This window comes from Phallusia mammillata, chromosome 8, assembly GCF_965637545.1.
Source record: "Phallusia mammillata chromosome 8, kaPhaMamm4.hap1.1, whole genome shotgun sequence".
Lineage (NCBI taxonomy): Eukaryota > Metazoa > Chordata > Ascidiacea > Phlebobranchia > Ascidiidae > Phallusia > Phallusia mammillata.
In genome coordinates, this window is record NC_137259.1 from 11,430,480 (window position 1) to 11,446,120 (window position 15,641).

At 36.2% G+C, this 15,641-nt stretch overlaps 1 protein-coding gene and 1 long non-coding RNA gene across 5 annotated transcripts; both read left to right on the plus strand.

The window, feature by feature from the left end:
• The first annotated feature begins 2,763 nt into the window (after positions 1 to 2,763).
• LOC145205159 (uncharacterized) lies at positions 2,764 to 10,035 on the plus strand. 4 transcript variants are annotated; one of them, XR_013853608.1, is made up of 6 exons: positions 2,764 to 5,270; positions 5,412 to 5,480; positions 5,651 to 6,457; positions 6,538 to 6,616; positions 6,681 to 8,735; positions 9,619 to 10,035. It is a non-coding gene; the product is annotated as an uncharacterized LOC145205159 (long non-coding RNA). The 4 variants fall into 4 exon arrangements; XR_013853609.1 differs by having other exon boundaries at positions 5,651 to 5,807; positions 5,947 to 6,457; positions 6,538 to 8,735; XR_013853607.1 differs by having other exon boundaries at positions 2,764 to 4,987; positions 5,095 to 5,270; positions 6,538 to 8,735.
• Positions 10,036 to 10,909: 874 nt separating this feature from the next.
• LOC145204367 (rab11 family-interacting protein 4A-like) lies at positions 10,910 to 15,183 on the plus strand. Its single transcript, XM_080076880.1, has 4 exons — positions 10,910 to 11,592; positions 12,012 to 12,224; positions 13,149 to 13,318; positions 13,581 to 15,183. The coding sequence occupies exons 1-4, from the start codon at positions 11,014 to 11,016 to the stop codon at positions 14,020 to 14,022; spliced, it is 1,404 nt and encodes a 467-aa protein (XP_079933006.1). The 5' UTR covers positions 10,910 to 11,013; the 3' UTR covers positions 14,023 to 15,183.
• Positions 15,184 to 15,641: the final 458 nt, after the last annotated feature.

Sequence of the window (15,641 nt, forward strand, 5' to 3'; positions counted from 1 at the left end):
CCAAAAAGGTTGGACACCCCTGCTTTTAGCAAAGATTGGTTTCCTTAAAATCAAGACCAATAATACCTAGTCACACACAATAACAGAGCAACAACTTGGCTCGATAACCAAATGTTTATTCGATGTCCTTGGTGTTGTTACAATACTGTTCAAGAATGACAAATGGATGAAGTAACAATGTTGGCAAAAAATGTAGCTCTTAGTGGACAAAGCCATAATTTCCGAGAAAAACGTGTTTCTTAAGGAACTGTAACGGATTCCTTCGTCTCGTTTGGAGTTCTTAGCGCAGCGGCTGTATAGCCATTACACTTCCCGCTAGCACTGTGTATACCTACATGTATTATATAATATGCCAGTTAGCGGTAAGCAAAGCGATGAAAAGCTCTGTTGAAAAACCCCGTATATAGAGGCTAACCAGTAGGAAAGTTCATTGCAAGTGAACATGCCTTTAGAGATTTTTTATAACAATCTTTTTGATGTCAGATCGTTTGACAGGTGGAATGTTCTTCATATAGTGCACAGAGCACTGTGTGTGTGTGTGTGTGTGTGTGTGTGTGTGTGTGTGTGTGTGTGTGTGTGTGTGTGTGTGTGTGTGTGTGTGTGTGTGTGTGTGTGTGTGTGTGTGTGTGTGTGTGTGTGTGTGTGTGTGTGTGTGTGTGTGTGTGTGTGTGTGTGTGTGTGTGTGTCACAATCTTGTCGATGTTTAGTATTGTTTGTGACACCTAGTTTTATTGCGAAACATGAGAAGTAATCCTGCAAATCTGATTACAATCAAACGTATTTTTACATTTTATTAAAACAGACTTGACTTCACCCACTAAGTTTAGCGTAATTATAAGGTCCAGTTTTGTTTAAAATGCGCACACATGTTCACATCCACGCTTATGCGCACATTGAACTTTTTAAACGTAATTAAGGTCCAGTTTTGTTTTTAAAAAATCGGTCGTGGTCCCAATGTAACAACAGCGCCTGTAGTAAACAATAGCACAATGTGCGCAGAAGAGTGGATGTGAACATGTGTGCACATTTTGGCATGAACATCCTCGAAAAACGTGCCCACGTTTACACATTTTCGAGCTTTTTGTGCAAGAAACGCTTGCACTCGTCTCCAATTTCAGACCCACTTATAGGAAAGCAGGTTGATCTTTATGGAATTTGCATTGTTGTTTTTATGATGATGATTCATTATAATGTTTCCTCTTTTTATCTTACATGTAAATCAGATTAAAACGGTTTGTTTTAGGCCAGGGGTGGGGAACCAACTTAGTACTGCGGGCCGCATGAATTGCACAACATTTCGGGCGGGCCATTTTTTGTTAATTCCGTATCAAATACCCAAAGCACTCAAATGGCTTGATATTTTAACGCTCCTGATCATATTTTTATTTGCAGCTACATTTGCAACAAACAAGGCATACAGGTTTATCACTCATTTCCATAAAAAATAAGAGTTTGTCCATTCTTTTTGGAACACACTAGCTTCATCACCGATCTTTCTTTATTTTCCAGAATAAATTTGAAATAACAACATAAGAATCCAACAATTTGTACAGTAAGCTAGCTAGCTCTAAAATCAATTTAAAACTAACACCACATGGCAAATAAATTGTTACTGCAAGGAGAGACAATCGAGTGGCTGTTACGTCACAAATATATAGGACGCGTGGTTGAATGTGTGTCATTTTGTTCATGAAAGTTTGACGTCATAATGTTGAAAAGGGAGATATTAAATATAAATCAGCGATAATGTAGAAGTCATTCAAGGAACTATACCTGTATATCAAAATTTTATTCTTTAGATTAGATCCTATTTTGTATACTTTAACAAAATTGTGAAGCGGGCCGCATAAAAAGGGAAGCGGGCCGCTTGCGAAAATAAGCGGTGATAAAAAATGCTTATAAAACACACCAACAAAATGCCAAAAATGTATACGCATTGCAAATGAATCACTCTCTTGGTTTATAGTAGATCGATGTGTTACAAAGTTTTGGTATCGAGTAATAAACATTCGGTGTTTTCCCAAATCAAATATTTAAGTAGCATTGCTCCAATTCGATGTAATCAAACGGCTTTAATTAAAACTAGAAAGCTGGCTTTCCTACATGTTTACATCTTATATATTTCATATCCTATTTATCAATTTACTATAGTATATATACACAGTTGTGGGATGCAAATTGGATATAACTATGGTATAAAAATGATGCGACTATTTTAAAATTCTCAAGGACAAATTATTAGATAGCTGGCCTTGGACAGTAACCGGCAAAGTATGAAACTTCGGATAATGTACTTTAGTAATTACAGCTGTTTTCAAAAGTTCGAGTTTTAGGGGCCTGTGAGTGAACGGCTGTATCATCTTTGGTGAAACTTTAAGCCTGTATTTAAAATGCTTTTAACATTACTAAATGTATTTGATTGTTGTATATGCAGTCCTCGCGAAACACAGATGAGGTAAGCTTAACTTTATAGTAAGAAAGGAATAAAATTCACTCCAAATAATTATAATGTTTTTTTTTTTTCAGTTCAAGGCTTGTGTGGCAATCTTGACCCTATTCTCAGCGATAACGGGACTACTTCAATAGATGCTGATTGTCCCATGACTTCGGTGATAATTACTAGTTCGAAACCTGCGTCACCTTATGTGTTTGATCGCCGTGGTGTCATTTCCGACAGTCATTGTGAGGTGAGAACTTTCACAAATTTGACACACTTTTTTGTAAGATGGAAGATCTTTCGCTGTTAATATTATCCAGGTATTAATGGGGCGGCTTCCTTAAAGGGAACACATAAAGTTTTTGTTTGTATCATAGGGCAACGTTTTGAACTAGTAGTATAGGCAAGGTCGACAATCTCTTCCTGTGCGTGACGGTTTTACATCGATTTGCGCAAAAGCCTTGCATTGTTGGACTTTTAAGGACACAGCATGGATTGTAGTAACCTGTTTCAACAACTTATTTATACAAAACCATGCCAATCTTTGGTGTATTGAATTAATTTTGGCTGTTGAGTCGTAAAAAAGTCGTGCATAAAACCTTTGCTATTATATTTAAGTCCGGTCCATAAAACAGTGTATGGCTTAAATTGGTTCACAGAAAAGCTGTCTGAAACAAAAAAACATGGTTTACACAGGTTTACGATGGAATAGATGCGACCGGATCGCTGTTGGATAATTTTACCCAACAAGTGTTTGCGACCGGTGGTGTCCGCTCAAGCAGTAATTGTTTTTTGGTGCGTCAACCTAGTTAGCGCAGCTGTTTTCAACTATTTCTGATGTTCAAATCGGTAGACCCCAACCTTCTGGTCCAGACCAAAAATACCTTACAATGCTATAAATCAGTGGTTCTCAAACTTTTTCATTATTTTTTCAAAACGGTTCCTTTGCCATTATTTCGAGGGCTCGCGGTCCTTTAACTGGAATGTATTTTTCAGAAAAACAAAAGTTAAAACAGGATTTTACCTAGTTATGTAAAATTGCGCATGATAATGATCCAAAGACAGCTTGTGACATCACAAACAAGACAAAAAGCAATTTGCGATTGTGCGCGAACAATCGCATTTTTGTTAAATGTCATTCAATAAAGGCTATGTATTGTTTAGCAATAGAGACTGTGGATTTTCAATTCTTATTTGATTTAAAATTATTCAGTGGCACAAACTGACGCTAAATAAGATTATAGAATTACTTCAACCGCTTCGCGGTCCCCCCAAAATTGCCTCAAAAGGATTGCGGACCCCAGTTTGAGAACCGCTGCTATAAATAATCGTTCACGATTCCTTGCACTTATTTTATCATAAAAATCAGAATTGAAGCCATTTTTTGCATTAGATTTTTAATTTAGTTTTGCATTTACTGCAAACCTAAATCTTTTCAAAAAGATGTAAATGTGCAATGCATTTTTGGGAAAAGTTTTCGAGGTTGAAAAACACACTTTAAGTCAAAAAGGCTAAACGTCATGCCCAGTGGATGTTTGCAGTCGAGATTTCTGCCACACATTTGTTTTGTTACCGAATGTACCTTATATTTTGCTATTTGCTTACTGGTTTTGAACCGTTTTCGTACATAAATACAAATTTGTTCATGTTGTTGATGGTTTAGTTTTTACGGATTCTCGACGTGTTTGCAGTGGAATACGATGATTGTGGTGGTGCGCTCAATGAGGACTTTTCTTCAATCACACTTGGACCCCCATTGCCGGACGGAGCATTTCGTATTTTGACGTTTGACGGCCCCAGCCCTTGTAATTTTACATTTAGTAATTTCTCTACGGGACTGTCAGCCGGGGACAAACTCCACGCAAGTGGTGTTATTTTGTGCCTATGATCAAGTTTGATAAAAATGCGTTGCAAAAAATTCTCATTTATTTAAGATTCAAAATTAATCTTTCATACACCTATACACTTAATGTGGCAATTTCTTATATTCCTAAGACAAAGTATACACACAAAATTTGATCTACGTGGTATAGAATAGATAAACCATCCTAAAGATGCTACAGACAAAGTCAAATACCCATTCTCATATGGCCACTACGGGAGAGATCTTAATATTCACTCAACTCTCAATGTTGAAGGAAGCAAAGTGCAAATGATCTATACTAGTGACCGTATACCATCAGGATCTGCCTCATTTTTTACAGCGAACGTGACCAGAGGTTGGTGTTATAAATATATTTAATTTTTTTCAGGCGTTAAATGTAAACAAATACTTTCGTGAAGTAGTGTGTGCGACACCAAAACTATTCTTTGGATCAAGACCATCGTAAAAAATAGTTTACAATGTGTTCCGATAGCGTCAGTAAGTAATTGTGATTTTATCGTTAAAATCAATAACATTTGTCGGCAACTAACATACATCATACGGAACCAAAAATACCTTGACCCATCGGTTCCCGTTCAACGCTTTATGATCTTCTGTGTCAACTTTACTTGTGAGTTTGAAGACAATATTACCGTCAGATCACCTGAAATCGAGCCAGAGATCAGGTAAAAAATATGCATTTTTCAAATGGAATTAAACTATACATGTAGCTGCTACAAAATGGGACCGTTTTTTGTTGTATCGCAACATGGTATTTAAACGTGTTATGCAGAAAAATTGGATTTGACATGGACCCAGCAGAAGGAGAATTTCAGGTATGATTAGGTACGATGATTCGTTGGCAGATCCACTTAACGACGGTGATAAAGTTATTAATCCTGATTATGTCTACGCCAAAGTAAAGCTTACTGATGTTCCTCACTCTCTGCCGACAATTTCCAAGTCGATGTGAGTTCTTCAATTTACCTTTATCTTGTATTTTTTGCACAACAGAAAACCATGCAATCTTGTATGCCTTTAAAAAATAAATGAAACATTTCAAATTTTTATTTTATTTTGTTGACTCATTACCGTGTGATGTATTCCCAGATGATATCGTGCTGGGCTACAAAGGAAATGAACCCAACTTCCACTCCCATATCCCATTATTACAGCCAGGTACTAATTTTTAACGGTTAAATTACTGCATAAAAATTACCAATTCTTATCTCTAGTTTGTAAGCTGAGAGCTTAATATTTCAACTGATATTTCTTAAAGGGGAAGGCACCTGAATGCCATAAACTTGAAAATGATTTTTCTCAGTGCATTTCCTCGCGTTTGTTTCTAGCTGTCCTGCAACAAACCCGTATGATCCTGCCAATGCAATTGTGGTTGTAAGAAATAACCAGCCAGTCTATGGAATGTTCAAATGTCGTTCCTTTGTTTTGACAAACGTCACTGAACAAGACTTGTTCGTACACTGCGCTGGAATGTGCCCAGAAGAGGTAGAGTCATGCTTTACAGAATTTTAGGATTATCTTGCAGCATAACACTCTGACGGATGAATGTTACATCACAAACATAAAACAGTGGTAAAAATCTGACGATTATAATTTTGCACGGTATCTTTTTGTCCCATAGCAGGCATCCTATGTTGACCACCACTGATTCAAGTAGATTTTTTACAAGAGACTAACGATGTCCACAAGGGTGAAATATAGTACATTTTTGAACAGTATGCCTTTACAGATGTTGGTACATGAGCTGCCGATTCTTAATCATTGGTTACAATCTGGTTACAATATTTTAGACAAATGTTTTTTATATTAAGCTTATCCAATTTTGTTTAACTTCATATTTATGCTTTAAGTAATGTTACATCTCCACGTTCAGTTACGCATGATTAATTTGTCTCAATATTCCCCGGCTATGACGTTACAATCGCCATGTGCGTAACAGTAAAATTAGAAGGCCTTTGTCTGTATGTTGCAATGATTAGTTCATTTTACTGTACAACGTGGTCGAGTAAGGTGATTTATTACTGCATTAAGTAAATTCGTTTGTGTTGCATTTTTAGAGACGAATAAGGCTAAATTAAATATTGTGCCGACTGACTAATTAATCTTCAAGTGAAGGCTGTTTACCGTGATTGTCGGTGAGTGTTTAAGTCGATTTGTGACCTAAATTAATTCATGGCTTTATGTGTGACTTATGGCATGCTGAATTTTCCTATAGTGCTTGCAGCGATTGTTTCATCGTCTTGCAACTGTTGATACGTGTACTGTACCAGTTGACCTGTGTCGCAAAATAGTTGGTAAGTTAGTCATTGGCATTTTTGTGCGTTGGCATATGTCAATGTGTTTCGTTTTCTTGTTTAGAAAACCGTTCCCGTTTCGTTCTCAACCCTGTTTCTGCCCGTTCCTGATTGTGTACGACGTTGTGGTTGTTGCCGCTGTTGTCGCTGTGGATTATTACACGTGATTCGGGAAGTGTGATTTGTGTGGGAAAGGGCGGGGCGTGTTTCAACGTGACAAACCCCTTTGTGAGGCTCAGCCTTGCAGGTCGGCCGTTCAGAGTCTACAAGTAAACTAATAGGCTATATTAAAACATATAAAGCATGAAGTCAATACTACATAATAGGTAAGCTGGAGAATAGTGCACACTTTTTCGACCTATGAGGTCCAACTGATATAAAACATGTAAGTCGTTTTTTTTTTTTTTTTTGACGTAACGATATTTTTCGCAACAGTGTAGTGCAGTGGTTCTCAAACTGTGCGTCGCGACGCCCTGGTGCGTCGTTTCAATTTTCCAAGGGCGTCGCAGAATATTTCCGTTTCGTGGCTGAACTCAGTTTATTTCATAAAAATGAGGTTTCAGTGCAGGTGACGTATATCTACGTCCAAATACTTTTTGTGTAGAGTGCGGATTGACGTAAATTTACCTCAAATGTTTTTGATCAAAAATGCGGCTGTCCGTTAATGTACGTCGAGACCAAACAGTACAAGCAGCAAGTGCGTGATAGGCGCGTGTCTGGGGCGACGCTTGGCGGGCATTAAACTTGATTATGTGAACGGAGTCTTGTTTCTTAACAATGTAACAAAGGCGACTTTTCTAGCAAAGGCTTGAGGTAGTTATAACGTATAATTGTCAGAAAAGTTTGAAGTAATTATTGTGCATGAGTTTTAGCAGTACATTTTTGTGCATCAGTCATATTGTGCGTAAGTTGAAACATTACTTTCATTATAATTCGTTATTGATGCTGTTAAGGCCTTGCAGCAGACAAGACAATGCAATTGTGCGCAATAATTAAAACAATCAACAAAAGGCCGCAGGTAATTGCCGGGTGCACTGAAAGTGTTGAGTAACTTTGTCGAAAAACAGTTAGGCTAAATTTGTTCTCTAAGTGCTGTTTAAAGGATTTAAATAAACTGTTTATTGATAAGTTTCCTCATTAACTTTTATTTGCTGGTGCGTCGCAAGTCCAGAAAACTTTTCCAGAGGCGTCGCAACAAAAAAAAGTTTGAGAACCACTGGTGTAGTGGATCCAAACGTCGCCGTCGCCGTCGTCGCCGCGGGGTCACTACAGGAAGAAAAAAGATGATTTCTGCTGGTCCGATCCTTATTTCTTCTCCCCTAACCAACTCCAAGCCACGAGAAGAAAAGAAAGAACAACATGGGGATGTTGAAGAAATATGGAATCCATTCAGGATTCGCAAGACCAGGAAATTTATGCTTTCCTTGCGGTAGTGTTGGTGTTTTCGTCTGTGGCGTCGTACATCGTTCCGCTTTTAGGTAGAAACGTTTTAGACCTAAATCACTCTGTTCATCGTATAATCTATGTCTGTTTTGACTTTCTGAGTATTAGCGAACAGTGGACATGGTTTATGTCTCTGTCAAGGTATGTGTATGGGTGTGTGAAACCTATACATTTCTTGCTATTCGCATAAGCGGAAATAAATGTGATAAAGCCTAGTATTGTCCTGAATCAGCATAATTAGACGTCATATATAGCTATAGCTGCAATGCACGAACGATAAGTTTGAAAATATGGCAATAGAAATGCAAGTGAAAGAATTCGGAGACTGTTGCACAAAATTACTGAGCTGGGCCTTTACTTAGAATTAAAGCTTAAAAACAATGAAGCAACCACATATTCGCTGACATTTCGCAGGCATTTAGACTTTTGATAGGTCTGTCTAGTGTTGCTTGGTATCTCCTTTATCAGATGTCAAATTGTATAAGTCAATGTTGGGTTAAAGATAACATGTATTTCGAGGCAACAAACAAAATTACGTTACGAAATATACTAATCTTTTTTATACTTGTTTCTGTCGCCTTGGCAGTGTTTGACACCTAACGGAGGCACCAACAATCATACAATGCAAGTCCGTATATTCTTAGGCGAAGTTTCGAGTCGCGGAAAACCTGGAGAGGTAAATAAGTAACATTAGTCCCTTATAAAAAAAGGTTAAACATCGTTAGACGTAGTTTCGGGAAAAAAGTCTAGCAGCCCATAAGTGCCTTGTACAGAGTGTAGGCTAGTTCTTATTCAAATTGAACGACTGAAGATACCATTTTGGGTGAAATAAATATCGCTAGACAAATATTTGGTGACTGATTTTGATTTGGAAGCACTGTTGCTTCGTCAATTATTCTACTCTTACAGATAATTTTATAATAATCAGTGATCGTCGACAAAAAGATGCCTACTACTTGCTGGAAAGATCCTGTAACAAACACTAAATTTCACTTTCAAGTTTAGCATAGTTCTATTAAATTTTTGTCGTCGCTTAGCTACGTTTTGCCAACACTGCCAAAGAGTCGGTCAATTTTATATTAAAAGCCGACGCGTTTACATTAGCCTACTTTGTGAAACCTACAACACCTGAAACATAGTTAGGGCAAATTTGATTGTGATGAAAAAAAAACTCATTTTGTGTGTACTGAGTTTTAAGTACCTGATGTAAGATGTTGACTTTGAAGCGAAACAAATTGCATACATCTCAATTAACCACTGTAGTATATGAGCAATCTCCACACGCTGAATGAATGCTGTTTTAATATTTTGTTTTAATAAGAAATAACCTATAGGCTACTATACTAGTAGCAGTTCTTAACACATCATTTAATTTTAAATTCTATCGCGCTTAACGTAAACACGAAAATACTGTCTACCACACCACTTTTTTTCCATGCTTTCCTGTTGAAATCTGCAAGAAGCATCAGGCGGAACCAATCTTTAAATATGCAGTATGTTGTCTCCACAATCCATATAGTATTATATCACCGTTAATCATTTTCCATTTTTTTTTTAAGAAGCTGGTTACCACAATTTGGTCCAAGCCATCATTCCACTGTGTCGGAGCAATTCTGTGCAAGCTACTTGCTCAAGGAAGCGCAAGCGACTGCGACAGAATTAGAACCTACAATTCTTGCGAACACAAAGTTGCGTTCACCACTTGGCAAGTGTTTGGAAAACATTTCTGATACTATTTATTGATTACTATCATTCCTAGATAAGAACATCATTTTGCAGAGAAACCTGTCCATAATTATTCATTTCATCACAGAATGATCTATGATTTCACATTGTCAACGTTTTTTTTAAAAAAAATGGTCAGGTGTAAAATATTTTTCAAAAATACCGTGCTTAATGTGATGACAAACCAGTATCTTTGGCATGTTTGTGTATTGGCGCGTACGACAATAAACGAAATAAACAACAAAAAATTGTGAAGCGAGTTGCTATGTTCTATTTATAGTTGTGTTTGTGACATGATATGGATGGTAGAGCTATTAACACTCAGAGACATTCACTTTCACAAGAGAGCGTAAAGAGCTAAATTTTTTATTTAGCGGCTGAAGAGGGGTGGATTTGGGAAATAAGTTTCTAAAATTTGTACATTAGTAACTAATTTTTTGGGTTAGTTTTATTGAATTTTGAATGATAATACCTTATCCCGACCCTAATAACCCTAACCGTAGGCGTTTTTAAAGATATAACGTTTTAAATGTAAAAAATGCTCTCTGCGCCACTTGTCGAAAATTAGGCACTTTTGGATGTCGCGAGAGGTACGGTGTTAACAGCTCCACCGATATGGATATCGATTCACAGAATGTATTAATCATCCAATTCGCCGCCAGTCTTCAACACTCGCGGCAGTATAACGTTTTTAGTTCAATGGCTGGCTGGGTTTCTATTTGTTTTGTATGTCGCGTCGTAAGAACTGGCTTTATCGGAAAAAAACAGCACAAACAATCGAATGATTTCATTTCTGGAAGGTGTACCATTTCTGGAAATATGCAGTTGAAAAAGTTTAACAGCAAATTACGTTGATTTCTGTTATTGTGGGCCTGTGGGGCAAAGCTAATATTAGTTGTAAAAAATAATAGCATATTAGTACAATCCAACAGGTGGGTGTATTTGGCAATGTGACTTGTTGTTCACCAATAGAATAACTAGCTTCCCAAATCCCAATCATAAAACCGACTGCACAATGTAAAACGTTAATGTTGAATGTGCACTTCATTCACTAGTAGTTAAAAACAAGTTATTGTTTTATCAGTTATAGAAATAGACGGTTATCTTTTTTATATTGTTGTTTCACTTGCTAAATCATGTTATTGTTTTTTAGGCCAAACATTTGACAGATAGAAGTTTAAATAGTACTGTAAAAATGTTTCTAAACATTTCATTTTAAGTTTTCTGGTATGGCTACAATTGGTGGAGACCTGCAAGAGGTATTTGATCTGTGCAGCCCCGATGGTGATGGTTTTATAGTCACAGAATATTTGGCAAACAAGCTTGAACATCAGTTTAATGACCAAACTGTGGACAAGATACAGGAGGTTTTAGATCCACAAAGACAAGGTCGAATTTCTTTTGAACAATTTTGTGGAGCGGTTGTAGAACTGCAGAATGGACCTGTGATTGAGATAGAAAACTTGCCAAATAAAAATTTGCCAGAAGATGATGCATCCATTTCAGATCCTGAAAACACATATAACGAATACGACCTTGTAGACGAGGAAGTGGAGGCAAATGAAATGGAAAGTTTTGAGGCATTTGGTGAGTCTCCCCAAAAGTTGAGTCCTGTTAAAACTCATGAAGCTGCCCCACCTGAATACTTTGTCAGAAGAAGTAGTATGAGAAAATCTCATCGGCGATCACACAGCTGGAACAATCGACCTGGTTTGGCTCTAAACCAACCTTCTGAGCCACAACTTGATGATACTTCATCAGTTTCTTCAGAGTATGAGGATTTGTCTGAAAAAGTTGAAATTCTGCAGGTAAAAAAATGTTTGTCATGGACTATGTATTTTTTCTAATATATTTTTCGTCAATCTACATTATAAAACCCTGTACTCATTTCCTACACAACCATATGGGCCCTTATGCTACTTGATCCATGTATCATGCTTGAAGCCTTATTCTAGGATGTAAATGTGTCTTGACTCAAATGTAGACTTGTACTATTACTGGTAATTTTTGCATTTCAACATCAGCATAAATGGAACAAAGTTTTTAATGACTTGATGTGGACTAACATCTCTTCTGAGAACTCAGTATTGGTAGATAGTTATGGTGTTTGTAGTTATAAATCTGTACAAAGCAGCACAAAAGTAAAGCACATACATTTTGAGATGTGATTAAATTTATAAATTGCTTTTCTAATATAAGTCTTTTAACTGTTTTAATTTTCATCTAGGATCATGTTTCCCGACTAGCTGAGGATAAAAACCTGCAAGCTCAATATGAAACTGTGAAACGTGAAAATCAGCGCTTAACTAGTCGGGTACATGAGTTGGAGGAAAAGGTGCAAGATCTCATTGAACAGGAAACCAGGACACAAAAAAATACAAAACACCAACTAGAAGAACTCCGCTTAAAACTAAGTCGTGAAAAAGACTTAGAAATTCAGGTAAATAGAAGTACACTTTTGTAGGACATTGTTTTATGTTATGCTCCACCTGTATCGGATTAAAGTTGAAATTGGCTCTTTACAGAAATGTTAAGGCATAACTGGTATTTTTCCATACCTGATTTAAAATGACCAATATATAAATTAGAAGAGCATGATTGGGGTTTAAACTTTGATGTTGCCAAGCAAAACAGTTTATTTCCAATTGCCATCTATTATAACAAAGCAAGTGCATGGTTGCGAATCTGTCTGGAGGCATAATGATATGTTTCAAAAAGAAATTAATGCTGTGCCAAAGGGTAATTCTGTAAATTATAAGGCAGCCCTAGCAACTCGTATGGAATAAAGCTTATAAATAATGCACCTAAGCCTCCTTACCTATTCTCAGGGTTTGCCAGCAGTTTTACTATTGTTTGCTTTAGTTCAGTTTTAGATATGTGCGCCAATGTTAGAATTAGATTTTTCAAAAAAACAATGAGGTAAATATCGAAATCATGTACACAAACAAAAATTGATGTATGCGAAATTACATTTAATATCACAAAAGTTTCAGTGCCTTTTGCAATGTTAAACTCAAACTGTTGAACTTGGTTCTATCTATGTACCAGGTGACTATAAACTATAGTTCAGAATACAAATATGTTGCAATAAAAAGACCCACATATCCTTGGATTCTAATGTCAACCATTATAACTATGCTGTTGTCACTCACTTGAATATAACAGTTGAATACAAATTGAACAATGTTAGCACATGATTTCTAAGTACAAAAATGCAGCCCCTTAACTTAAATATGTTAAGTTGCCATACTATATGACACTATGTAAAAATCATTGCATTTTGCACCAAGTTAAAGTACAAACAAAAATTAGAGTTGTATTGAGATTTAATTTTGTTTCGCCAAAAACATGAATATTGTTCAAGGTATGTCAAAGTCGAGTTGATTTGCTTGCTCAAGAAAAACACAGACTTGAAGCGGATTTAGCACAAAATGCTTCAACTTTACAAGAAGCCAAAGCTTCTTCATCTCGGGCACAGACAAAGCTAGAAGAACTAACAGAACAATTGGTGGAGACCAATGAAGAATATCGAAGGTATGTGGTTGCATATTGTAAAAGCAAAACATAATCTAAAGTATATTACCAAAAATATAACTTCGGATTTAAATTTGACATTCTGTATAGTGTTACCATATGCCATGGCAATGTGTACAATATAGCCCAAAGATTTAGGCACATAAGGGTATTTTGACTAAAAGTGATACACTGCTACCTTTGTTGAAAGTTCTGTATAAATTTAGTCCACTGTGTAATGGTTGTGTTTTACAAATAGTTTTTATGTTAAAAATGTTTTTAGGCTCAGTCAGAGATTTTCAAATTACCAAGAAAAGCAAGAGCATGAACAGGAAAAACTTCGAGAAGAAATATCTCAGTTCCAAAGTATGGTTGCCTCCGTACAAAGGGAAAAGACAGATTTAGAGGAAGAGATTGCCTTTATGAAGATAGACCCAAATTCAGAACGGCTCAAAGCTCATGTGGATGACCTGAAAGTGGAGAATGACCAACTTAAGCACACAAATGAGGAACTGAATGTTCAACTGGCACAAAACATAAGTGATGTAAGATCCCTAATGTGTGATGACCAATCGCTTGCCCAAGAAATGTCTGATGCCACTAAGGATGAGGTGATTGAGGCTCTGAAAAAACAAGAGCAAATCAATGAACAGCTTAGAGATTATTTAGATCGCATTATACTCAGTGTACTTGAGCGTGACCCTGGAATCCTTGAAATCAAGTAAAATTAACACAATAGTTGGAGGGTGTCGAAATATGTTTTTTTTTATGCTATGTGTTTTTTCAAACTTCAATTCAGTATTTTCTATTGTGTGTATATTTCAAAGTTTTATCAATAGTTTGGTTGATTGATGTATTTTTAGAGGTTGAATGGTGCTATTACATTGCTCATGCCAATGTTTGCCTTTACAACATACTGTATGCTTGAAAAATGTAGTGTTTTCGCCTGTGACATTTTATCTTTTATTGTTAAGTGACTTGCGGTGAAAGTATTTATGGCTTGTTTTTGTTTACTGTGAAAAACTGGCAATGTAGTTGCTTCAGTTTAGTTTCAATTGCCGAACTAATTTTACATCAGCAACATCAAGTACTTAACAGCATTCCAATAAGGCCCAGCACTTGTGGGTTCCCAAGTATCCACTTACCACCACTCTACAAATCTGTATAACTTTAGTCTTGTAACTTTTGTACATAGAAAACACATGTTACATTTCAATAGTTGTTCTGTGCATCCCCTTGCTTTAACAAACAGTTTACAACTTTTAAACCAACCACTCAAAAACGATCTTGCACACTGTTGTAAATTCCATTCACTGTTGACTCTTGTTTTGCTCTGTATTGGTTACTTACAACAAAGAGTTTGTATTGTGTCACAGTCTGTGTACTTGTGACGCTCTTTTGTTCCTGTTGTTAGTGATGTTTTCATGAGTGGTAGCAAACTAGATTCTGTGCGTCTCAATGCTTGTGTTGTTCCAGATTATTTTCACATTAAAATCCTATTTTCAACATTTTCTGTCATACAAAATGATACCAACTTCTTACTATTATATGTACTAAATTTGCAGAACTGCAACTCATCCCAATATTATGTAATTTGATTGTCAGCAGTTTTCGACGCACTGTGATTATTCTTGTCTACTTGTAATTTAGAAACACATATGTTTTTTAGTATCATGTAATTAGCTTGCAGCTGGATAAGCGGAGATTTTCACTCATGCAGTTAACAAACATACTGGCAAAAAACCTTACTGCAATCCTGACATCTTTCACCTTGTGGCATATTTTATGTTTAAATCTGTGAAATTGGTACGTTTGAGTAGATACATTTCAGAGCTTATTTGCATGATTGTTTGGTCCCTAATAAATTTTGTAGTGGTTGATTGAAATTACAAGTGTGTTTATGAACAGTCAAGTTCTGAGACAATATGTGCTCTTCCAGTTTATATGAACCAGTTCATTTTTTTTAGATCTAAACTAAAAGGTTGTGTCCGTGTAACACAAATTTTTACATACTGACCAAATTTTATGTACTAATAGTCTACTGTCTTGTAAATTAATATTTATATATATATGACATTTAATTTCTTGAAGAGATTCAAGTGGGGATAACAACAGTTATTTAATCATAGAAGACAATTTCAATTCTGCACAATATATGCACATCAATTGATGACAGTTATACTATTTTATATTGGCTTGAAAACTTCAGTGTTAGGTGTCCATTTTAGAGTTGAAATAACAACTGTACCAAATACAACCCCAGAGGTTTTAAAGCTAATGCTTGTTTTTTTTTATCAGAATTGTATAAAATTGAACATAACCTTTCAAATCCTACAACACTTTT